Source organism: Tachypleus tridentatus, chromosome 13, assembly GCF_004210375.1.
Source record: "Tachypleus tridentatus isolate NWPU-2018 chromosome 13, ASM421037v1, whole genome shotgun sequence".
In the NCBI taxonomy this organism is placed as follows: Eukaryota; Metazoa; Arthropoda; class Merostomata; order Xiphosura; family Limulidae; genus Tachypleus; species Tachypleus tridentatus.
In genome coordinates, this window is record NC_134837.1 from 232,397,914 (window position 1) to 232,425,520 (window position 27,607).

The following is a 27,607-nucleotide window of genomic DNA, read 5'->3' on the forward strand; positions in this document are numbered from 1 at the left end:
TACTGAAAGAACTGTAAACAGGAGAAGAAGAATTATGAGTTAATAACACGTACCAAGGCAGTCAAAAGCACTTCTGTGACAAGAGGTCCACGGATTAATGTTTCGAGGATGGACAGAAGGACTTAATTTTGCTACTCGCAGAATAAAATAATCTCACCTGAGAGGACTATAAGGTGAAAGGGAATCGAAATACCAAAATCTATCATGATAATCTGTTGAAGCGGTACTTTGAGAGAGAGAAGAAGACCTAAAAGGTGCAACTGTAAAGACACAAATGGATCATTGCAGGTGATTCGTTTGTGTGGTTTGTTTTGAATTTCGCGCAAAGCTACTCGAGGGCTATCTGCGCTCATTGCAGGTGAAGTTCTCACAGATGTCGAACATAAAGGCAGTGATTTTGACATAGAATATTTTGTTTGTTTGTTTCTGAATTTCGCGTGAAGCTGCACGAGGGCTATCTGCGCTAGACATCTCTACTTTAGCATTGTAAGACTAGAGGGAAGGCAGCTAGTCATCACCGCCCATTGTCAACTTTTAGACTACGCTTTTACCAACGAATAGTGGGGATTGATCGTTGGTGCGACGGGGATTCATACCCACGACCCTCAGATTACGAGTCGAGTGCTTTAACCACCTGGCCATGCTGGGCCTTTGTGAAATAAAACGATCAGGTATTTTTGTTTCAAGAGCTATTTCAACAGTATGTTGAGTGATTGTTTAAAATTAAGCAGAAAGTTACCCAATGGGCTGTTATCTGTGCTTTGCCCACTACGGGTATCGAAACCAGATTTATAGTGATGTGAGTCCACACACATACCGCTGTACCACTGGGGACTCAACATAGGAGATGATGACCTATTAGACCTAAGACCACTGAATGGAGATGACAGATACAAATATGTAAATAGTAGTGAAGAATGAGCTAGCAAGTGGAAGAAAAATCTACCAGATCTACCAGATCTACTGTGCTAGTATACAGATGTCTTCACAGATACACTAAGCAAGATAGACCTTGTTCCATATAGTATTGAAACCATATCTAGGAATCCAGTCAAGATGAATCCCTACCAGATGCCATATGCAATGAGAGACTTGATAAAGCAAAATAAAATAAACAAGGTAATGTTAGAAACCACAATCACTGAGTCTTCGAATCCAGCCTACTGTTCACCAGTGGTAATCATAAAGAAGAGCGATGGCTCAAAGCACTTCTGCATAGATTTTCTGTAAAGTATATCAGTAAAAAACTGTTAAATAGTGAGAAAAACTACTTTGTAATCGAATGAGAGCATCTTGCCATCACATTTGCCCTACAGAAATTACAAAGGAATTTATTACCTATAGAGGAAAGAGTTCACCATCCAGACAGGCTATCATCACCTTGCTTACGTTCATTGGTGCAAAATCGACAGCGTGAGATCATGAAGTTGATATTGTATCTTCAAAACTACCGATTTTACATTGAACCCATCAAAGGGACCGCAAATGATGGTGCCAACTGTATAAGTAAATTTTGCGCATGAAACGAAAACAGTCTCTGTATATAGTACGTTAATATTATTATTCAAGAGAAGTTTATTGTTAGATATACTTGAATGTTTCAACTTAAGCACACTGCGAATATTACATTTAATTTTGTTTAGAAGCGATAGTTTATTGAAGTTTTCTTACAAAAATGGTTTGAAATTATACATTTTTACGTGTGTGTTTTGTTACAGCAAAGCCACATCGTGCTATCTGCTGAGCCCACCGAGAGGAATCAAACCCCTGATTTTAGCTTTTTAAATCCGTAGACTTACTTTATTGTGTAGTTCAGCTGTTGTGAAATGGCGACTATCGTATTACTGCGTCATGTTACCAGAACCTTTAAAGTTTATTTTCATTGTTTTAAATGAGCATTATTGTATCATAATATTTAGCAGCGTCTGGAACGTTCAAGGCCTTTATGACGTTACAAGTATTCATCCAAAATATATTTCAAGTTAGTTACATAGTAAAAGGTAAATAGATCTACACTGCGTGATTGTAAGTTTAGCCATAAAGAGTTTGTAGTAGCGTCTTTGAAAATGGAATTAACACAGATTGTATTGTGATAACAGAATAGAGAAGAATAATACGTCTTGTCAGTTATCTTCTAAAGTAACTGAACCAAACTGTGTGGACTTTGATGAAAAGAGAGAATTATTTAATGCTCTGGGTGAAACTGTGGTTACCAACAGCGTAAAGTAAGTGAAATTATCACTGATTGTATAGTAATAACAGAGCAGAGAAGAAGAATTCGTCTTATCAGGTGTGTTTTAAAGTAACCAAATCAATCTTTGTGGACTTTGACGAAAAGAAACAATTATTTAAAGCTCTGGATATAACTATGATAGCCAGCGGTATAAAAACATTTGTATATACATTTGACTTGCTTAAATATATTATTTTAAAACAACTGTGCTGTCTGTTTATTGTTGAAGTTTATCGCCAACATGTCACATATACCTACTGTAAAAAATTCGGCATATGCATGAAAACCTAACATGTCTGTATCATAATCCATAATTAACTGAGTAATGTCCAATGTTCATTTTTGGTAGGTTCGTTTAACAAAATACCATATTCCTAACAGTTGTAGCAGTTTAATAACAAGCCAAAGTTTTTATACTAGATGCGTTATCAGTAACATCAGATGTGACACAAGTGTACAGTAAATGTGGATTTAATATATTTAATTAACACAAGTATTGAGGCTTCTATGTAAAAACCACAATTCTGTTTATGTTTAATGCATGTGCTTTGCGTTTGACATAGAAGATATTTCAGTATTTTTTGTTTTTCATAGAATTATAATATTCTTAAACCATACATCAATTTACATCAGGTTCATTCTGGCTTTAGTCTACTATGGTTTCTCACTGAACTCGACTAATCTCGGTGGCAATCCGTTCCTTAACTTCTTCATTTCTGGAGCAGTGGAATTTCCTTCGTATGGTGCTTCTGTTTTTGCCGTCAAGTATTTAGGCCGTCGCATTTCGGGGATGAGCACCATGGTTATTGCCGGTTTAGCCTGTATATTAACTATTCCCATTCCTGATGGTAAGGTTTCCGACTCGGTAGTTAACATCAAAATAGAATATGCGAGACTTATCCTAGACTTAAAATAGGTAAAGGATAATCAGTTACTGTATTCTAGCTACAACAATACGCAACTGAGGTGTAATGATTCATTTATATGTAACAAAATAATATGGAGTTTCTGCGTCTGATTTGACGTGAACCTTTTACTTTTATAGAGAAATGTAGAAAACATGATGTTTTCTTAATTAACACTGAGTGACGGTAGAATTAAACATGCAAGAACTCTAACAGAAACATACGCGTGTTTCAACAATGTTGAGGGCAACAAGTTGGTTCAAACACAACAAGTAATTGATGAATTACTATAAGTGGAATAAAGTGGAGTCGTTTCCAGACTACCAGTAGAGTTAGCCAGAGATTTATATAGGGTATACCATGTAAATAACCCTGGAAAACAATAACTATTTGAGCATTGCTGGATATAGTCTCTAGCACCAAATGAGCATTTATGGACATGATTCCAAAAGTGAACACATGCATGTCAAATAATATGTTTAATCACCTGACAGTCTTTGTATAAAAATAAATTTAGGGATGTAACTGACATAGCTAAAATGTAGATAATCACAATTATCTTTATTTTGGGTATTGTGCGTGCACTTAAAATAATACATTTATTTTATTTCAGATTATCATTATGAAGGGTATTATATCGTGAGTAACGAAAATTTTCCTTGTTTTGTTTTTTGTCGAGTATAAAAGGGGAAAATATCTTTATATATGGTAAATAATAAAGGATATGTCAAATGAAAGTTTAAGCTAACCTTTCTCTCTGTATAAACCATAACAATGTTAGCATTAACTAAAAGTTAAAGTTTATGAAACCGACTATGCCACGTGATAAAAATCATATATTCCACATGTTATTAGGCAAAAAACCCCAAAAACAATAACTGATATCTTTCAATTTCTACCAGGTATGCAAGACGATCATCAGATCCTTTAGATCACACCAGAAGATAATATAGAATTAATTGATAATGGCATCTAGCCCATGCACGAACATTGTAAGATATTACCAAGTTCTAGAGGTCACAAGTCAGACCAAAATACAACACGTATTATGCTAACAGCACGAATTCAAACAGATATCAATAGTATTGAGAGAGATCTCTATCAATAAGAAGAAACATAACACCTGTTTGACTGCAGCATTCTTAAGTATAAGGTATTGGTTGTGATTCTGTAATCTTCTGTAGATTGTTGGTTACCTACTGAATATCGATGTCCATCATGCGAAATGCCTCAATGTAAATTATTGTTCTCTCATAATGAGATTAAAAGTGTTATGTTTCTTCTTATTGGATAGTTAATTTCTGTGATAAAATACAAATGAACTCCATCAAAGATAATTATGCTTGTTTAGAAGATTCATTATTAACGGAGAATATATATACAGGGCAGTTCAAAATAAATATTTCCTACTTTAAAACTAAATAATTAAAGAAAAATAACCATGCAGCTTTTAACGTCTTGTAGCCCAATTAAAACAAGTGTTTATTGTAATGTTTTTTTTTTTCTCTTCAGTGAATAGTGTTACTAATAAAATGGCATTCATCAAAGAAAAGGCTTAATACAATGTATTAGTTTGAGTGGGCCTCTGCAATACTTTTTTTTTTTTTAGAGGGTGTATGTTAAGGACATTATCTATCTCGCATCTACGGCACGGATCAGTATGACGATCACATTGCCACTGTAGCTATAGACACGTTGCAGTAATTATGAACTGAAATCGAAATTGGTTAGGCATGCTGAGAGTTACTAATGGTTTGTATTTAAAATGTCTGTATGTTATAAAATAGACCGACAGGGGACCAATTCCATTTACCACAACATTAGATAGGCTATTACTAAACAGGCAAAATAAAGTCAATTACTTTGACTTCCAACTTAAAATATTTCTAACGAAAATATATATATATATATACATAATGCAATAGAAAAACAAAGATGGATACACCTAGCTAGATAATACCTATTCTGAAAAAAACATTGTTGCTAAGTTTTTAACTAAGTGACATTGTTTGCCGATCTTTGACTTAACTAGTTGACTGCCAATGAAGTATTTAGATGAGATAAACTAATTCAATATATTTGCCTCTTGATTTTCTCTGTAAACCAACATAGTGAAATCATAAGCTTTCGTTTTATAAAACCATGTTTATACTGATGAAAACCTATACTCTAACTAGTTCTGTATTAAAGTGGAAAACGCATGAATATATTGGAAAGATAACAAAACCTAGTACTGTTTTTCTTCTAACAGAGCAACTAAGCCTACGAATAACTGTATCCATGATTGGCAAGGCTTTTATCTCTGCTGCCTTTGGTATCATGATATTTTTTTCTTCTGAAATATTTCCAACCGTTGTACGTAATGTTGGTGTTGGATCCAGCTCCATGTTTGCTAGAATTGGGTCTATGGTGGCACCGTTTGCAGTCAAAGAACTGGTGAGTTTATATGGAAAATCTTACATTTAACCAAATATCGTCTGCTTTCCTCTCCACACACGACATTCTCTTCCCTATAAATGCAAATACGTTTTACTTCGAAAGCCTTAGTCTGAATTGGAAACTTCTTATTTTTTTCATGTCTATAAAATAGTAAGACAAACATTTTTAATGCTTTAAGTCACACTAAACTTCGTTCCGTTTGAACAAGTAAAGAAATCTGGTGATGTTATCCAATAAACATATTATAATTTGTATTTAACTGTTAATAATTTACGAAATATGAAGTTTTATAAGCATTTTATTTGCAAATGTAGATATCGTCTATATTGCCAAATAGCCTTAGGTACAAGCATGCACATAAAAAAGTGACAGTAGTGGTTAACTTATCAAGTATACTATCACAGTCAAAGTAAAAAAGAAATATTCTGATAATTGGAAATTGGTAAGTACTTTTCTGTAATTTTATTAATATATGACTACTTTTTATCTTCCATCTTGTAGAGTAAGGTGACCAACCCAAAAGTTCCTCTTGGAGTGTTTGGAGGATTTTCTATTTTTGCAGGGCTCTTAATTCTGCTTCTACCAGAAACCAGCGGTAAACCTATACCTGACACTCTAGAAGAAGGCGAGGAGTTTGGAAAGTAAGTTGTTCTTCATAACTGTTGTGGTGATAGCAGAGATATATGGGACCTCGCATTGTTTAATGGTCAGGGCACACTACTTGCAACCTGCAGAGCGCGAGTTTAAATTGTGCCACCAAATGTACTTGTCCTTTCAGCCATAGGAAAGCTACAATGTTACACTTAATTCCACTTTTTGTTTGCAAATGAATAGTCTAAGAGCTAACAATAAGTTATCACCTCTAAATCAGAAATGGCCAATACGTATAGCCCTCCAGTAGCTTTGTACAAAATTAAAGAAACAAATAAACAAACAAAATATATAAATAGTCTCTTCATAATGAGAGTAGGTGAATTCAAAGAGTTTAGACAATGTTTCATTCTTTAGCATTGAAACTCTACAACACAACTTCTAGTTTCTCTTCTGTTATCCATCTGTTTCATACTACTACATAAGGTAAATAACTTTCAGTATTGTATACACGTTTGGGAACAGCTAGTATGCGTCATCGAGGAGTTTATAAATAAGTTCTAAAGTCCTAATTTCGTTTTGAACACTTTGCTTTCGGTGTTAGCTAATTGTTAGTAAATATGGGATGTGATAGCAAAGGCAAATTCTATCATTTTTTTCCTGTCAGATTTTAGAAATTATATTTTCATTCTTATTTAACATTGACTGTAAGTCCCAACACTAAAATCCGGCGCTCGATTTTCGCAGAGGACATAGCAGATAACTTATGTGACTTTGTTCTAAAATAAACCAATCAATCAGTCATTAGCTGTAAAATAAAAAAGACAAGAAATTACTCGTCTGATCTGAATTTTCCTGCCACAGAGAACAATCACCTTCGCAGCAGATGACAGAGCTCTTCTATCTCTCTTTACCTTATCTTGTCATGCAAGTGAGAGCTATTTCAAAAACCGACATTTTCTCCTTTTTAACTATCTGTAGAGAATTTTTGCTGATCAACAAACATTACATATATCTAGGGCGCTGCACTGTATGTGTCTAGAGGTACTTTCTACACAGTTGCTACAGTCAATGAATGACATATTCTCCAAAATACAAGGTTTAATACTAAACGCAAAGCCATACAAATGCTACATAGCAAAATATCCAAGTGCTTCAGGCATGGGATATTGTGTTTTAACAAGTACAAATTCTAGAACTTCATTTTTTATTTCAATTTCCCGCAAAACAATCTACGCTAGCCATCCCTACTTTAGTACTGGAAGACTAAACGGTAGGCAGCTAATCATCGCCTCCACCCACCAACTCTTGGGCTCCTCTTTTACTAATGAATAGTGGAATTGACCGTCACATTATAATGCCTCCAGCTGATAGGGCGAGCATATTTGGTAGGACAGGGATTCGAACCCGGGATCCTCAAGTTGCGAGTCGAGCGCCCTAACCACGTGGCCATGCCGATCATCTTCTTTTTAATTGTAGCAGAATCTTAGTGGGACAGTACAATGATTATGGCTTAAGTCTACTTCCTAAATTATAGTTTTTCATTATCTATCCTGTTTGATCCATTTTCCGAACATATCGGCTCAGTATCAAAATTTTAGTTTTTCAGAGTGCTTTATTGAACGTTCTTTGAATTTCGTAATATTAGAGGTACACAGATCAGAACAGTCATAAACTAGGGCTGAACATCAATATCTGGATCTTACTAATTAGACATTCAGTTCTGCATTTGCATGAGTCTTTTTCTGTTTACTTGATTTTGTTCTGGTTAACAATGAGTCAAATAATGACATTTGTTTACTTTTAATAATTCTATGCCCCCGCTGGAACAGCGGTAAATCTTCGGATTTACAATGCTAAGAGCAGGGGTTCGATTCCCCTCGGTGGACAGAGCCGATGGCCCGATGTGGCTTTGCTATAAGAAAAACACAATCACTGTATAGTTAAATGCGTTATACTTGTACAAAAAGCATCTTTTCTAGTAAGATTGACAAAATTAGCACTATTGTATTGTTACACAGATAATTATTTAAAATTCTGATTAAGAATTTAGCCCACAGGATCACTCACAAAGTTGTAATGGTTTTTGGGTCTTATTTGAAAAATATTGTTTAAAATGTTAACTATTGCAAGTTTATTCATTAAAAAGTCTGGATTAAAACAACTGTAGAAATTTAAATCTTTTGATAAGATAGAAATAGGTGTGCTACATCTTTTGTTGTGTTCCAAGGTTCATTTATTTCCTGTTCAGTGATTGGGTAAAAACTTCAAAATAACAGGAAGCCCGTCAAAAATATATTGAACAGCAAAAACCTGAATTATTTTATCCTTGACTGAGCTTTATACAGTAAAACTAACTACACACACGTTAAACGCAATGAAAGAATTCTTTATTTCAGACATAAAAGCAATAAAAGTAAAAAGACAAGTATTCAGTGTAGACCCTTTACTAAAGAGACAAAAGGATATGTATGTCTTGAAGTCTTTTTCTCAAAGATGAAGACGCTAACCAAGTCATTGACAGTCACTCTCACTTCAGATCAAGAGATATTGTGTCCCTGGAAGAAAAATTAATGTTGGTTTCTATACAATCCATTTCACGTTTCCTCAATCTTTCCCACAGAAAAGTACACGTAATACTTTAGTTGTATTACTCAGTTCAATGAGCAACTAGAGCAAGAGGAACTTAATGGCTGCTTTAGTTGGATTTTAATATTTCAATGTGCACAAAAATTATGAAATATATATATATTTACTAAAAGTGTAGGTTCAGTAGGAAAGAAGTAGGGGTGAGACTTAAATAAGCAAAACATGGAAGACAGTGCTAAGCTCAATGTTCTGACCATGAAAATTCATTTACACCAGCATCTCACTTCTTATCAGGCAAATATTTAGCATAACTAAAGGAAACTATGAATCAATATCACATAGGTGTTATTTCTTGCTTCCAACTTTACACTTATAGTCTGCAACTACATCAATATCAACTGCACAGTGTAGTGAAACAATGTTGAGAAAATTATACAGATGACGCTTGAAACCATCAGTATTTGGTGAAATTCCATAACTACAGAATTGAAAACAATAAAAGAAAAGAGATTGTTTTGTTCTTCCATTCTTTAATGTTAAAAAGATATTTAGTAAAATAGTACGACTGTTAAAATACTTCAGTTTACATTACTGATAATAAATAAAACATTTGGTGTGCCTTGTATACATCTGGTTCCTGTATGTTCATATAAATATTTCCTCCATTAATAGTATTAAGTCTTGAAAATGCTCGCCACACATCTCTGCTTGAAGTTGTCACTAGTATCTTACCTTTAAGATCAAAAACACAAAAGTGATATCCTTTTGTCTTAAAATAAAGCTACACCTATGAATGTCTCCATTATCAACATTCACATTTAGTTGTCTCATACTGTTAAGTATCTAGGTATAATCTTTGATAAATATCTAACTTGATAATTTTCGATGATGGTTCCCAACCACAAGGTCGCTCAATATCTCAATTTCTTATGATGCCTAACAGGAACCTTCTATTTTAAAGCATCTCTTATTTTATAAACAAGTAAGTAAGTTTCTAATGCTGTATCACATGTAGTCATATTGCTTATGTTCGGTTTATTTTACACTTGAATTATAGTTTGGAAACAATACACTATACATTGCTTTCAGCATTGTATATACCTCATTGCTGCTAGCTGATCATCTCCTGAACCTGTATGTTATGTCACTTCCAATTGATGATCCCAATATGTAATAACACTACCATGGCATAGAACCAAAAAGAGCTTACAGTCCTGTCAAGGATACACCAATTTGGGAGCTTCCAGTAACACATGCTTTAAGGACAGAAATGCTTGCTTACATTCCTTGATCTGTTTAAATATGCATTGGCTTTAGCAAGAAGAAATAATGGCTTGGCAGTGTTTGAGAAGTTCACCATATAGCATTGATACCACAATGCAAAAATCCATGAAACTGATTTGTGGACAGGAAACCATGCCTTTCACATGTTGGTTGCATAGCCATATTACATGATGCCAATGTGCTTGTTTTTGTCTTTTGTGAACCACAAAATGCCAAAAAAATTGTAGCACTGTGATTTCATATTTAATACATACTTGTTCAATCTTTTGTCCTTAAGATCAGCCTGGCTGGCATCAAATGCCTTTCTATACTCGTGGAAACACAGCTCAGCTGAGGTACAGTCAAGACTTACCATTAATTTACTTAGTACATTAATCCTGAGGATACAAGTGTCAGAACCTGGGTCAATGGCGACTATCTGTATTATAGGGTTAATATAACTTTTGTACATGATTGGAGATATCCCTCTCCAGTAATGTCTACTCTGTCACTAGTCACCAGAATGAATTCAGTATTAACAGGCCAAAATAATGACTTCACTCAGAATATCTGACACATGTAAAGATTGACCATGTGTCCACCAGTAACTCCACCTCTTGTCACGTAATTTTATGGACGTATACCAAATAACACCCAAACTTGGGAGATCTAGGCTGACTACCAAACTTTTCCATATACACTGCTGCCCACTGCACCTCCCCACGTTATTTACCAGATCAAACTTGAGTTCAATTAGTTTCTAAAAGTGGAAATAACAGTAGCATCATAAGGTACAAGCAGTTCACTTTGAAGTAACCCTGTTACTCACATCTAATGCAAATGCTGTGGTTCTCTCTTCAGGAGAAATCTCTAATTAGAAGCATCATCAGCAATGGCTGTGGTACAAATATTATGGAGTTAAGCTCTCCTTATTCACTGCCAGCCATCGAAGTTGTGTCATAGTTCTAAGACATATTGGCTGCTGGTATGCTTCTTGCAAAGCTCAAGCTAAATGTGAGTACCCTCTTGGTTAGGATAGTTTGCACAAGGCACAAAATCTGTAGTTGTCGCTGTTTGTTCATTTCTTTCTTGTTTGCAATCTGTTCATCACTACAACAGTTGCTTCCATAATAGTAAGAATATGATTCACACCCAAGTGAGACCTTACCATCTGACTTCAATGAATTTGTGGATCTGTGTAATCTGCCAAAGTCAAAGTATAGAATGTCTTCGCATGGTATTGGTAAAGGTCGTTTACATAGGAACCCAACTTTTTAGGAGAATTTCTCTTTTAAGTCTCGAACTGGTCCGATGTATGGATTGACTCTCTATCAAGTTGATACGTTACCACAGCTCAGCTACAACTGTACTCTACTCACATAGCTGTAGGTACCTCAAGAATCGAGAGCTAGATAGTCAGTCATTGCGTCGTCTGTTCCCGAGTCTCGCCATTCCAGGCAGGTTTCTGTCTGAAATGCTTCAACAAATAATCCTGTTGTTATTTTGCAGCACCTTTAAACGTAATAGGCATACCACCATTGCATTGCATAGTATAACCACGATGAAATAGAAAAGTTTGGTAACATAGCTATGATCTGATTACACAGTATCAATAAAATGTTCTCATGATAGGTATATACTGTTCATCAAAGTGTAGAAGGAGTTTACTTAAACGAAGATCTTAGTGGGAATAGGATATTTCTTAGGTTGCTTCATCAGGTGAATTTTGGGTAGAAAATAAAAGTATTTCACATCTGAAACTTTTTTTATATTTTTCATCTGTCTTACAATAATTAGCCATAGAACGCAATTACTCATTGATCAGTGTTACTATAACCGTAGTGAACAGAACAAAGACAGCCCATTAAGTAGCTTTGTGCTTAAATCAACTTATTGATCTGCAAGTTGCGATCCCGCTATAATCATTAGCTTTCATTGTTTTCATTAGAATAAAGAGTAAATATTGGAGTTGGAAATATTTCTGTTGCACATATACTGGATATATAACGAGTACTACTTTTCCATTAAGAGTTCAGTTTATTCGACTGTTTAAGCTTTCACGTAATTTGTATTATTACATTAATATGTTATCATTTTTAAATCCTATTTTACAACTTGGGTGTTAATAAATTATTATATTTTACTTTCAGAAAACATTCCGCAAAAGTTTCACCTCTGGGAAAAGAAATCGTATTTTCCACGAAACTGTAGTGAAAGTTTTGAGTTTTTCTCAATAAAAAAAAAATAGATGAATAGTTTAGTGTTACACTTAACGTGAATAAAATATGTTTAAACTAAAACAACGAAATGACTCTCCCTAGATAAACAGAGCCTTAGGTATTAGTAATATTCGTTAAGTACGATATTATAATTAAATAAAATATTTATCTACTATTTTGTGCTAATATCGGTTTAATCTAACTTTATTCTAATACAGACTGTCTTTGTACAAATAAATTCCTTTTTGTTTTTATTGTTCAATTTTGTTTTCCGTGAATCCATACCAGCTCAGCAATATCTCTACTCTATTTAGCTTTAAAGCAATAGAAGATATCCTGTACATACAAAATTTGAATCATCTGTTCAATAGATATTTATTGGTGTCTCGTATTTGATGTGTACAAAATTAATTTCTGCGAATCTATTAAATATTTTTCACGACTACTAAATCTAACTGAGTTTTATTAATTGTATTTTTGTGATGTAACCTGAAAGTAAAGGTAGGTACTTTTCAGCAAATGCTGTGGTCAACACGTAATACAAAGAGAAAACCCACCTTAATTTCACAGTCTTCATCAGGATATAGAGAAAGTTCATCAAAGACGTAAGTCTTAACATGCTTCACATAGAAGGAGATTTTATTTAAGACATTAATTATTTCTAACATTTATATGATACGCCATTCATAACTGCCAAATAGTAAAGTTTATAGTCCTTAGGTAGTAACAGCTCCACTTTTAATTAACAAACGAACTACTAAAGCTATATATTCTATTTAAAAAGTTACAATGAGAAAGCAAAGTTAATGTGTGCAAGACCAAAGTACTTATTTGTATTTACTTTGGTAATTAGAATTTGTGTGAACGTTTTGTTTATAATAAACAAAGGACAAATGGAAAAGTAGAAAACTTGCTGTATACCATACAATCAAGTTTTGTTTCTGTTATATGAAGTGTGACCTTGATGACTTATAAAGCTATATCAATTTATTACAAAGTGTTATCAAGAAATAAAAACACTTTTGTTGTAACCATTATAAAATGTATGTTATGATATGTTACGTATCCCTGATGAACGAGTACTCCTATAAATTGAAATAAAATTCTTATCATGCGAAACCACAATGTTTTTGCTTCTAAGTCTTATTGATTTTCACAAAATAACCAAACTATTAAATGGAAACTATCTAACTGGAGATTTTGGCCACAACAATAATCAATTGATTTAGTATTTAATTTCCACTAGACGATAATGTAAAGTTTACAATTACAAGCGTCGATAAACAGTTTAACCCAAATGATGATTTAGGTCAAGTTACATGATAAAATATTTCCAATTCATGTTTGATTTTAGCTTTTGCTGTGAAATTAGAATCATATATAGGTATATTTATCATGAACTGTGTGCACTCTTTGAATTTTCCATTGATAAGCCAGAGTTTTATGTTTCCCAATTATTGTTTCATATTTTTGTATGTTCTTCAGTTATATCCTAAGCACAGGTTCATATTTGTATGAATGCGAAAAACAAATTTGAAAACACACCAATAAGCATATATATATACTTCCATTTTAAATCACTTACCTTCACTTAAAAATACTTCTCTCAGAATAAAAGAAATTCAGTTCCTTGAAATCATGTTTTACTTATTAATTTCAATGTTTTTCTTGCATTATCGTCTAGTGTTATTTGTATTGCATTTTGTTTGTTTGTGTTTTTACTTTCGAAATGAACATTAGTTTCTGTATTTCTTGTTTATTTAAATAAAAATTTGAATAAAGATGGATTTCCTATTTTGCTATCCACTAGAACTAATGTACTTATTTGATCAAATGCCTTTTTGTTTTGAACTTCAACTTAAAATGAAATATTTATTTTGTTATTTTAAAATAACTAAAAGCCTGGAATTTCATTCCGAAAAAATTAGTTAATCTACTAGACTAAGGCTAAGTAATGTGTTTGACATGGTGTGTGTTGCCTGTGGACTCTTTATTTATGTTTCAAATACTTAATGTGGATCCTATGTATTAAAAACACAACTCCATAGAAATTTCATCCCACTGCTTGATAACACTGCACAACAAAGTTTTTGCTTCTTGAACACTGTTGGGTGTTCCTTATAGATTTTGGCTACTGATCACGAAAATCACATCCAAATTTGCCATCACGTACCGTTTCATCGAAATCTTCAGTTTTGCTACAATGGAAAAACGATATCAGGGCAACTGGAATCCGTCAATACTTGGTGACTACTGTTGGACACTGCAACGTGATGCACCGGATATTGAATACAAACGAAAATCAGGAACAAAACACTTTTAATTATGTTGAACTTAATAGCGTATTAGAAACATAAACGCAATTAAATACGTTATTGCCGGTAAACAGTTAACTGTCTATTTCTCAGAGTTACTACGTGACGAATCAAAACCAAGATTATATTTGTACACACCCACTAGGTATCTGTCACAATCAGCAAAAAACATTTAAGGAAGGAAAACTTTTCAAAAAAATTGTTGTGTAGTGTTATTTATTCAACCTCGTCTGAAGGTTTGAAAGTTTCGAAACTTATTTAATAATTACTGTACAACTTAGCGACGGGTGAACTGATCGCTCCTATAACAAGGTCACATCAATAACAATGGAAGGAAGGAATTTTTACAGATTATTGACAAGGGTAAGACTTTTCTCGGTTAAAGCAAAAAAGTTACATCTTTAGAAGAATACTTAAGGAAAAGAAAGGGCTATTTTCTCTATACATTTTCTAACTTAAAACATTTAAGTGTATAACGATATCATACTGAATAAAACTCATGTTACATAATAAAAGCCTTTTTTTTAACTTTGAAGGTTTCAAAACGCGAAAACAACTTTGTTTGTAATTGTTAAAGTCTCTGATGCCTATCTCCGGTACATTCCCTGAAATTTTCAAACCCAGAAAACCGGTTTTAAACAGTCCTTGAATCAAGCATAGATATGCTTGATAGTAAGTTACAGGCTTCACCATTTTTTGTTAGCATAAAATCATCTGTCAAAATGTCAATAAATCGTTGTTATATATATATATATATATATATATATATTTCGTTTTGCACCCCTTCCCTGTAGCTCAGCGGTACGTCTGCGGGCTTACAGCGCTTAAAACCAGGTTTCGATTCCCGTGGTGGGCAGAGCACAGATAGCCCATCGAGTAGCTTTGTGTTTAATTTAAAACATTTTTTTCCTTTTCGTTTTAATCACTGCTGCTACAAGAACGTTATTTGAATTTAGAGTCTGTAAAACCAGTTCCTATCATACATTTTACTAGATATTAGCATCATTTTCTTTCACTTTTGTACAAGTTGTTAATTCAGTTTAAAATATATTAAAGTATAATTAAAAAAAATATTTTGTTAAAAGTTAAAACACAAGTCAGTTAGTAATGTTCACTTTAGCTTAACGACAAATTATGAAGGTTTTTAACGCTTAAAGTCGGTTTCTACACTCACTGTGCACAGAGCACAGAGAGCCCATTCTATTGAATTTAACAATAAAAACAAACATTTAATAACGTCGACAAAGACATTGGAGTGAAAAGCATTTAAAATCTTTTGTGTTGAATATTTTGAAATGCATTTCTATAATCAGCAGCAAAGTCTAACAAAAAGTATATAAAAATATCTTAGTGCAAATGAGGTAAAATCCAAATTATATTTGAAGCCATGAAGATGAGAAAATATTTGGAATAACTGAGAAGTTGAATACGCATATATAAAATAAACTGAAGTATCGCTTGTATACTGAAAACAATAATTTTAATATAAAAATAGCAGTAAAATTATTTCAAACATAACAAAAACTGAAAATATGATTTTAGCATATTAGTCAAAATACAGATAATAAAAATCACAGTTTTAGTTAGAAATATATTTGTTGATATGATTATAACATGATTAGAAGTCTTTATTTAACATGAATTTCAAGGTTTATAGATCGTCTTTTAGCGATGGTAAACTCGCCAAGTCTACCATAAAATTACCAGTGATAGAATTGTTCAGGTACAGAATTCTATTTCGACAAAGGTAGGTTACACAATACCTGTAAGCATTGGTAAACTTGGATGTTTTAAATTTTGTTTGATTTTTTTAATTATTTATGACCTAACATGGGTATTTGTATACGAGCCATGAACGAAAGCCATAGTCATTTTTCGTATTGAAAGAAGTCTTTATTTCGGATTCAGACATTAAGTTTAAAGATAAGTTTAAGCTGAGTCTGGTGGAGAAATTTTTTATTTATTTATGGACTTGTTTTTTTCAATCTGTAAACTCTCAAAGCTAATTAACGGTAAACACGTTTAAAGATGAAATTTTAGGACAGTGCATGGTTTGATACCAAGTTCGAATGTGTTGTCTTGAGACGTACTTCTGAAATTACTTGGAAATATTGTTGGATTTATATATGTGAAAAACGGCTGGTATGAGTAGAGAAAGCACTATGTAGAGGAGCAAACGAAGAAACGAAAGCCGTTTTTTACATATATAAATTTCTCTACAAGTGGGTTTTCTCGTCATCACGGATTGTTGAATTTAATTTTAATATTTGATACAATAGAATGTCTTCGTGTAACAAGATGTAAGTAAAGTGAGAAATCTTGTTTAAAATAAACATGTACACATTACGTTTAAAAATAACTTGAATGAGGCTGTCCTACATAGTAAGATGCAAGTGGAAGTTAGTCCTGAAATGGCAGGAGTTTAGATACACTTGGATATTTCTGAACATGATTAACCTAGAAAAACAGGAAAGCGTCTTATCTAAGACGAGATTAATTAAAACCAGCTTGGAAAAATTCATGGAATTAGTCTAACTACGTATCTGCGTGTTGACTAGTAAAATACTGGCCAAGGGGAAATCCATGGTGACATCGATCTTGTTGGTGAAGCTGAGAAAATCTCTGAAATTGTGTATAAAAAACTGTGAGTGCTGGGAAGAGACAAACGGAAATATTTTTAAAATTTAATTCAAATAGACACTGATGCAGAAGAGTTCGATATCGTAGATTAATTATAATATATTGACTAAGAGAGAAGACTTAATAAGCAAATTACAGCTACAACCTTATCTACTGAATCAGATTTCACCCTTATATTCCATATCCACGTTCCACTTTAAAACTTACACGTTTCGTCCATGTTCAAATCCAATACTCATAAAGTATTAAAAATCACATATGTTAAGAGTAACTAACGGCAAACCGAAACCTTTGATTACATATGTTGACACACTAGAAAATAATGTTTCGTATACTCCCAAAAACAAGCTGTTCAGCGCATGTTAGAATTGAAAGTGAAATACCAAAATGATAAACACACCCTCTTATGTGCCCCCCCAGTTGCTCAGCGGTATGTCTGCGGACTTACAACGCTAAACTGCTGGTTTCGATACCCGTGGTGGGCAGAGCACAGATAGCCCATTGTGTAGCTTTGTGCTTAATCCAAAACAACAACAACCCTCTTATGTGATATATAATGTTTGCAAAAGTATTCCCCACCTAGAAAGTTTTCACATTTTGTTGCCGTATGAGCTTGTAATTATTCAACTTTAAAATGGGATTTTATGTGAAAATCTACTCCAAACCGAGAAAGCTAAAAAACACGTTGATATTATATAAGCAAGTTAGGTTTTCAAAGAAAATTAAAACATTCTCAACTGCAGAACGGCTTTGTTAACCTGAAGATGACCTAGAAAGGTCGAAACGTTGTTCTCTGCTTATCAATAAAAGTGTTAATATCCATATCAGCCGTTCTATTCTGAGATACATTTTTATTTTAAGTGGATATCTCGTCGTCAAGAATTTTACCTTTTTGCTCTAAGGCAACCCTAAATCATTTTAAGTGCAAAAGATTAGTTGGAGAGGTTACAAAATTAGTGTAATGGTCTCTGTCTGAGTGTAATCAAAGTTTTTGAACTTGACTTTCGAGTAAATGCATTTGTTTAAGCCACAGCTCACATAGTATATAGTCGCTGATTACCCCTTCGAATACAGCGAAGTCTGTCATTAAGAAGTGAAGCATATTCCATTCACTACTCAGATCAGAGCACTCTTCCAAACCAAACAGCCATTTAAGCAGGAAACTTAACGCCACTATGAAGCCAACAATAATTTTGAAACATTTGTGAAGTTCGATATCTGAGATAGGAATCGTTCTTCATTCATGGACAATACGCTGATCTCTACACAAAGCTGGCCTGTATACGTTAGAGGCAAGAAAGAAGCCATTACTGAAAACTAATTGTCTTTAATGTCGTATGAAATTTGCCACAAAGCATATAAATTATGTTGCAGATATGCTGCAGAAGGTTCAGTTGTCAGAAGAGACAAAATTAAGAGTTTTTTATCTAAATTTAAAGCGTCGCGTCTGGCACAAGCCCAACACAACACATCACCCAGTCTACACCATTCCAACTGTCAATCACTGTAGTGACAACATCAGCAGAAACTGGGAAGTTTGTCACGATGGAAGGGTGAATTAGTGGTGCTAAGTCCAGGTAAGTCCAAAAGGAAAACCCTCTTGAGTCAGCCAAGAATCGAAAATTTACATTTCATTGAGACAATGACTTGAAGCACAAGGTCACATCTACACTGTAATGGTTTCAAGAGACAAAAGTTAATACTTTGGAATGGCACACACAAAGTCTAGGATTGAATCCAATATAAAATGTAGGGCTAGACTTAAAGATTTAATTCATCAACGATAACCAATGAATTTGTCAGAATTGGAGCAATTTTACCAGGAATAATGGGCAAATATTACACCACCATCCCATTGTGCAAAGCTGGTAGAAACATGTTATAAAAAGATTCACAGCAGTAATTGCTGTTAAAGGTGCTTTCACCAAGTACTGACTTAGGAAATTGTATACTTATACAATCAGTAAATTTCAATGAAAATATTTTCTTTGCAGGTTTTACTGACATTCAACGTCCTTACACATAACAGTGATAAGTTTGATCATTAGCATTTTGGACAAAAGCAATTTCATTAATTTTTTACATTATTTATATTTCATCAAAGTGTGGTATTATTGGTAGGAGAAAATAGCCGTATAATAACCGATAACTGTGAAATAGATTCATAAAACGAAAAATACCATATTTATGACAAATTTATTTATTTATTTAAAGTGTATCTTTAAATAACATTACAACATAAGAATAAGATTCTCTAAAGTTTGATGTTTAATATAATCGTTATACAATTAAATGAACGATAATTCTACGATTCTTAATAATAAGTACATATAAAAACTATATTTTTATAGTTAGTGTTGCTTTAGCACAAAAATACATAATGAACTACCTGGAATCTGTCCACCTTGAGAAATTGAACTCTAGATTTTAAAATTTATCATTGACCCATCAAGGGACCATACGTTTGCAAAATAATATTTAATAGATCTGTAAACTGTGTTGATTGAGAAGGCAAATCTTAAGAAATACCTCACACTGTCCCCTCCCCCAGTGACTCAACGCTAAATCTGCAAAATTATAAAGCTAAAATCCGAGTTTCGATATCTCTGGTTGGCGCAACACAGATAGCTCATTATGCTACCTTGTGTATAACTAAAAGCAAACACCACACTGCTAGGTTGTCAGACATGAGAACTACTACTCATACCATAATTAACGAACTGATTACGTCACTTTATAAACTGACATTTAATACCTTACAATAAAAGAAATGGGAAAGTCTTGTTTCAGTAAACTTGACGAATTTGAATATCTTGTTAACGTATTTGATAAGAAACTAAGACACTGGATTAAGTTAAAACTTTGTTAGTTTACATTTATGTGGTTTTCTACATAACTATGGTCGTAATGTCAATATTTCGACATGGTACCGCTACCTAAATTCGGTTCTTCTAGAACTTTTTCTTTTATGTTACAAACGATCAAAGTAACAAACGCTTGAATAAATGTCTTGTCACGATAACAAACCCGAAAACTGGATTAAACTTTTCACACAGATATGCAACTAAAACTCACGAAATATATATAATAGTCAAACGCATGTATATCACGGTCTGTAGCTCAGGAACAGCTAACCATAGAAAAACACCTATATATAAGAATGCTTCTTCTTAAAAATACATAACAGAAGAATCAATAATTTCTTGCAATTTTAAAATCCGTTAAATCTTTACATTTACTTAACGATTTGTTTGTAATTAAGCACAAAACAACACAATGGGCTATCTGTGATCTGCCCACCACGGCTATCGAAACCCGGTTTATCACGTTGTAAGTCTACAATTACTGAATGGTCAACATGATAAAAACTCATCAAGAAAAAACGGTTTCCTTTTACGACAGAATTTCACAAAAAAATAGGACTTCCTTTGTCGACTGATAGAAAAAAAAATTAATTGTAAGATCGGAACATGAACGGAAAAACGCATAAAGAAAGTAACGCCTTTGAGTATATATTTGTCGTTCGATTTATCTGTATGCATACATTATGTTCATGTAGTATTATTATTAATATGCGTGATTTTATTACGTCACCAAACAAACCGATTTAAATTGAATATCTTGTCTTTAATAATTATTATAGATATGACGACAATCAAAAAGTTTGCCCTGACAGAGGTGGTGTTTTTTTTTGCGCTCAGTTAACTTACAAGGAGTGCAGCCAGTCGTCTTTGTTTAAGAACAAATGCAATGCAATTTTCCTTATTAAAATACTAATGTGGTGTCACATTAGTGCCTCAGCACAAAGTTAAATCTAAACAAACGAACAAATAAGGTTGGGGACTATTAACATGGTATACATGTTCATATCATAATTGTAAAAGAACAAGTAAATATTAGGGTAAAATTTTATGAAAATACTTAGATATCTTAGTTATCATCATATACTGTATTATGTTTTCGAATTACCACAAAAGGCTAGACCAGGGCCATCGGTACTTAACAGCCCTAATTTTTAACTGATAGGCTGTGAGGAAACAACCGTCTTCAATTTTTTGGAGAATTCTAATCATAATGTGGAGAAGTTAACCATTTAAGAATCTGACGTGCGGAGCGTGTTTTTGTGACAACAACGCCTGAACCATAAATCTTTCGATTCATATCCCAGCACACTAACCATTAAGTCAAGCGCGTTAGGCCTTATTATAAACTTATCTGAAACCTCTTGTGTGTATGTTGTACATCTGATCTTTAACCTTCGACTGGTAGGGTATGATCAAAATCACCGATATCAATTTTTCACGTAGATATTCCAATTCAGTTAGTGCTGCCATCTATCTGTACATTGTCTGTACTCGACCAGTACTTGAGTGTTTGTTGAGCAGAATAGATGTGTTGTTGCAGTTCTTTTCTTTACTATTTTAATCGTTTGTTATCGCTTTTGGGTTATTCTAACCCCGTCAAATTATAAAGGTAGCATATTGGAAGTATATTACATATGGATCATTTTGACCAACCCTACCAATTACGAAATAAATATTTTATCCTGTCATTTGAGGGTTAAACATATAAGCGTTTGCAGAAGGTTGGCTGGAATGTTATTCCAAGTAGTGTAGATGGCTTCACAAAGATCATGCACTGTTTGGAATTTTTGGAATTGACATCCATTTCTATAGACTTCCCTTGCCATCCACCCTCAAACATTTTCAGTAGGGTTCAGTTCGGGAAGGTCCAAAAGAATCACGTTATTCGCCATGAAAAAGTCCTTTGTCCTGCGGATATTATGGATTGCAGCGTTGTGCTGCTGAAAGATCCAATCATTTCCACACAAGCGAGGGCCTTCACTCAATGTGGATGCTCTCTCCAACATATCAGTGTAGCCAGCTGCTGTTTGACACCCCTGTAAAACCTGAAGCTCCATTGTTCCATGGAAGGAGAAAGCACCACAGATCATGATGGAACTTCCTCCATTGTGTCGTGTAGAAAATGTCTCCGGTGGGATATCCTTATCGTGCCAGTAACGTTGGAAGCCATCTGGACCATCCAGGTTAAAATTTTTCTCATCAGAGAACAAAACCTTCTTCCACCTTTCTTCGTCCCCTGTTCGGTGCTTCTCAGGAAGGTTTAACCGAGCTGTTTCGTGGTGTGGAAGAAGGCGTGGCCTTTGAAGACGATTACGGTTTTTAAAGCCTCTCTCTCGTAGATGCCATCTTATTCTTCTTGAGCTGCATTCTGCGGAGTTTGTTCTCTTGGCGGCTCTGGGATTTTGTCGGTACCGTTTTTCGCTTTCCCGTTCCGGGAATTTGTGTTGTTTGTTACCGTGTACCGTATCGTGTTCGGCTTCAACCGTGTTTCTTGGTCGTGTGTTGTGTAGTTTCCGTGCTGTTTAGCAGTCTTTTGTGTGTGTGTACGAGCTGTGTAGGTCGGGGGGTAGCCATACTGAATGCTTGCAACATTTTGAACATTTTGGCAACGGGCGTTATGTGGCGACAGCCGTCGCCTGCTGGACCAGGGAGACTTTCCCTTGGGCGACCAGAATGTGTTAGTGGAGCCAGCCGGGATGAACATTTAAGTGGGTGACTTTCCGGTCGGCCCCTTTCGAGATGTCCCCATGACGTCGTCCAGGCCGTGTTGTCGGCATATGGGACTGTGAGAAGAATTGAAAACGAGGCGCAACAGTCGCGCCCAAATGTGTGCACAGGTAACCGACGTGTCTGTATGGACATGAGGACGCCGGTTTCGAACTTCTTATCGGTGAACGGTTTCCCGGTAATGTGTCATTACCCGGGTATGCGACGACTGTGTCGCCACCTGTTGGCTGAGTGCCAGACCCCGCGGTGCGGGATATGTCTGGCATACGGACATGTGGACAGTTCGTGCCCAGTTATTTGTAGTGATGGCCACACGCCCTCACGATGCCCGAGGCGTGTGGCGACTATGCCACGGTGGCTGCGGGGCCGCCGTCGGTTACCCGGCCTAAAAGGGCGAGGGCGAAACGAGCGGGGGCGGCAGCTCTTACCTCCCGCGTCGTCCGCAGCGGCTGTGGGTGGGGTCTCCGAGGGAGTGCCTGTCCCAGCGGCTGCCGTGTCAGGGGAGGGGAGAGTCTCCGTTCCTTGAAGGGGACCACGTCTCGCCCGCCCTGGTCATGGAGGCTGCGTTCTCTAGGGTGGAGAGTGGAGCTTTGGGTGCCGTTCGGGTGGGTGGAGCCTCTGAGGAGTCTTTGGCCCATTCTTCTGGCACTGGTTTGGATGGGGCCCCTGTGGGGATTCAGGTCGGATCAGGTGCCCCTGCAGCAGCCCCTGTCTCTCTGGTGGCTCAGGCCTCCCTGTTGGGGTTGGGGTTGTGTGGTTCCCTCTAAGGAGGGTCCTGCCCCCTGTTCGGGATGGGTCAGCGGTGGTTGATGGGGACTTCGTCGGGCCCTTAGCTTCCCCTGCTAGCGTCGCAGCGGCTGTGGGTGCTAAGGGATCTTTGGCGCAGGCTCTGGGGTTGGTGGATGTTCCGGCCCCCTCCCCGTGGCCGTGCAGGCGCCGACCCCGACACTAGACGAGCGGACGTCACCCGGCTCGTTTGCCAGTTTCCTGGACTTTCTCAGTTTTCCCTGTCTTTCCAGACTGAGTGAGGGCAATGGGGAGGTGCAGGGACCTTGCAGCTCCGTTTTGTTGCCGGACTTTGGTCCAGATTTCCCTGTTGTGCAGTAGCGGCGGCCGGATGTCGGTGGCTGCTGCTCCGAAGAGGGAGCCGGGGGCCTCAAGAGGCCGCACGCCCCCCTGCCTCTGTCTACTCAGTCGAAGCAGCAGCGTGACGGATATCTCCCCTTTGATTGGTTGATGGGTTTTTCTTGCATCACTTTAAACATCCAGGGGATGCGTAGCACTGCTAAGCAATTCTACGCGTTCTCTCTGTTCAACCGCTTTGCGGTTGATGCCATATTTTTTGCAAGAGACCCATTTTGTCTCTCGGAGGGACCATTTTCCCTTTTCTTCACGTTTCCCTGTCCGTACCTTCTGGTCGTTTGGCACTACACGTGCGCGGGGTGTGAGGATCCTCTTTCACCCGCATTTTAATTGTACCATCCTCGTATCACATAGTGGTGCTGAGGGGCGGGTTGTGTGCATTGATGTTTTCACTGGGGGTCGTAAGATTTGGCTTGTCAATGTTTATCCGCCTGTCTGGTGTGAGGAGTGGGATTCCTTCTTCTTGGTCTTCAACAGGTACTTGATCACACAGGCCGATTTCGTCCTCGGTGGCGACTTCAACTGCGTCTTGGATCCTCGCCTCGACAAAATTGGGGGAGATCCTCTTTCTGGTGATCGGTATGCGTGCCGTGCTGTCGGATTTCGACTTTTCCAATGTCTGGCGTGCGTTGCATGGGTCTGCTTTTGTGGCTTTGACAGGTTGTATGTAACACCTGGCCTTAGGCAGAGCCTCAACGGGGCTGTGGTTCACCAGGTTGGGGTTGTCATGTTTTACGTATCCAACCATCGGGCACTTCTCAACACATTCCGGGAATTTGTCCCCGTATTTCGGGGACCTGGTGTGTAGAGGGTCAATATCTCCTTCCTTGCTGAGGATTAGGTTAGAGACAAATTGGTTGCCCTTGTCTGATGGCTCTGCTCTGTCGAGTCTGTCACCGGGTCTTGGTGGGTGGGGCTCAAGGAAGCCTGTGCCTCCTTGTTGAGGCAAGCTGGCATGCGGCTTTCTCGAACCTGCCGCCTGGCCCTGCGGGGCAAGCAGGACGTCTTAGCTGCCTTGCTCCGTAGCAGGCCGATTGATCGTTTGTTCCTCTCGAACATCGAGAACCTACGCAGGGACATAGATTTGGATTATTCCAAACTGTTCCGTGTAACGAACGTCTTTTGTCTGATGGAATCTCTCGATCCCAGAACAGTTACACGGGTTCCACTGTGAAAGGCGCGGGAGATGACCAAGACCAGACACATCTTCAGTCTGTTGGAGAATGGTCATTCGTCATCAGACATCTGACAATCTAGAGTGCCTCGGCTATTACCGCCGTTTATATTCGGTTTCACCCGCCGACGAGGGGTTGTTGGACGACATTACTCAGTTTTTGCCCTCCCTCGACCCTTGCTTCCACGACCAGCTTGTGAGGCCGATCAACTTGAGCGAGTGTTTTGGGAGGTTTGTTTATATAAGGATTGGTATCGTAATTTCAAAAGCGGATACTCGCAAACCAGTTAAGTAAGCCAGAGAAATCGTGTAACAATAAGCGGCTCGCCCCGTTGACGTGATCAGGTACGAGAGGTAGTATCACGTCATCCCATAAGTAGTGTCGTTTTTTAGGATAGGATAAGTTTAAATGCATATTTCTTAGCTAAATGAAATTATTCTCAAAGTCATATAAATTATATGGGATGACTTGATAGCATTAAGTGTAAGCCAGTTCGTTTACTCACTAGTTTTTTTCTATTTATTTCAGAAGCCACAGTTATCATGGAGGTATCAGAGTAGCATATAAAACATATGTTTTACGAGTTCAGGAAAGGGAAAGTTGCTGCTGAAACATTCAAGAGTTGTACGACAATGACATTCCAAATGTGAGAAAGTGTTAAAGTTTAGAACTGATGGCTGCAGTTTGACAGATGCAGCTCGCACTGGGCGTCCTGTTATGTTTGATAATGACCTGTTTCTAGCAACACTCCAGAAGGATTGTGCTGTAACTGGTAAAGGATTAGGCCAGGAACTCAAATCGTCTCCTTCCACTGTTCATCGGCATTTGCAACAACTTGGTAGAGTTTCAAAATTGGGAAAATGGGTGCCACATGAGTTGTTAGCTGATAATCTGAGAAAACGAGTAGACATCTGCAAATCTCTTTATGAACTTCAAGCTTCGTTTTTCAATCGCCTAGTGACTGGAGATGAGAAATGAGTACTCTATCAATAATGTTAAGCTCCACCGACAGTGGGTTAGTACAGGAGAACCAACCACACCACAGCCAAAAGCGAATCTGCACCCTAGGAAAGTTTTGCTTAGTATTTGGTGGGATAAAGGTGGTGTAATACACTTTGAGTTTCTACAATAAAACAATACGATAACTGTTGAGAGATACTGTCAGCAACTGGATCGACTAAACACTGCATTAAAAAACAAACACCACCTGTTTTGATGAATCGGAAAGGAGTTGTTTCCACCATAACAATGTACGTCTTCACACCGCTAGGATCACTTCCAGACAAATTGGCTGGGAAAAACTTCCCCATCCATCTTATTCTCTTGATTTCGCTCCTGCAGATTACAATCTTTTCAGAAATTAGAAACTTCATCTGAATTAAAAAAAAACAGTACCTTTTACCTTTTTTGTTTCAAAACCACCTGATTTTTTATAAGAGTGGTACTGAAAATCTTTTAAGACTTTAGCAGACTGTTATTGAAAGTGATAGAAAATACGTAATTGTTTAACGTTGTTATTTGGGTTCTTTTCAACTCGTTTTAAATCTTCGTAGTACAAATGGCATTACTTGTGAAATGACCTGACAGATGAAAAGTTACCGTGTTAAGTTTTTTCGAATTATTATACCGGAAATGTTAGTGACCGTTTTTGCGTATTATTATTAGTGTATATACGCATAATATATTGCAACCAATAGTTTGAATTGTCTGTTTCTCGCTTAATAATTCGATAAGGTGGTTTGTGATGTATAAATTATGTGGAATCCTTGTTGATTCCTATTATTAAGTACCACTGTACTTAAAATAGTGTTCTAAATCGATTTAGTGTTACGTTGGCTCAAATACTGCTTCACAAGAGCTATAAGTCTCACTCTTAGTTTTAGACTGGTATTCCACAAATACTAATTTGGAATATATATTAAAAAATAAACACAATACAAGAAATAATAGTGACGACAGTCATTAAAATACTGCAAATATACGTTCTTAAATGTTTGTCCAACTGTTAATATATTCATTAAAATAACTCAATTTAGTATGTTTATTCAGTTAATTTAAAACTCTGCATGAATTAAATTCTCTACTTAAAGCAATAACTAGAAATTAAAGTTTCTCATCAAAAGGTTACCACATTCTTCCTTTCTTTTTCTTCGTCTGTACTGCTTACACATCTTTTCCAAAGCTGAAAGCGAAAAAATATCCTTTTTTCACAATAAAACAATATGAAGAATTGGTCCTTGTCTTCACGTTACGTTTTCTCATGAGAGCCGGGTTCGAATCCCCGTCACACCAAACATGCTCGCTCTTTATAACGCCCCCCCCCCAGCTCAATGTTACTATCAATCCCATTATTCGTTGGTAAAACAATAGCCCAAGAGTTAGTGGTGGGTGATGATGACTAGCTACCTTCCCTCCAGCCGTACACTGCTAACTTAGGGACAGCTAGTGCAGATAGCCCTCGTGTAGCTTTGCGTGAAATTCAAAACAAAACAAACAAACAAACA

At 36.3% G+C, this 27,607-nt stretch overlaps 1 protein-coding gene and 1 long non-coding RNA gene across 2 annotated transcripts in view; both read left to right on the forward strand.

Moving 5' to 3' along the window:
• Window positions 1-14,010, forward strand: part of LOC143236482 (organic cation transporter protein-like) — a 36,604-nt gene extending 22,594 nt beyond the window's left edge. Inside the window, exons 8-11 of the mRNA XM_076474768.1 lie at window positions 2,867-3,081; window positions 5,390-5,574; window positions 6,079-6,218; window positions 12,171-14,010. Coding sequence (XP_076330883.1) covers window positions 2,867-3,081; window positions 5,390-5,574; window positions 6,079-6,218; window positions 12,171-12,231 — 601 coding nt within the window. The 3' untranslated portion in view covers window positions 12,232-14,010. The remainder of the gene's footprint in view (window positions 1-2,866; window positions 3,082-5,389; window positions 5,575-6,078; window positions 6,219-12,170) is intronic.
• Window positions 14,011-14,779: 769 nt separating this feature from the next.
• LOC143239267 (uncharacterized) lies at window positions 14,780-27,418 on the forward strand. The gene is made up of 2 exons (XR_013021092.1): window positions 14,780-14,917; window positions 25,632-27,418. It is a non-coding gene; the product is annotated as an uncharacterized LOC143239267 (long non-coding RNA).
• Window positions 27,419-27,607: the final 189 nt, after the last annotated feature.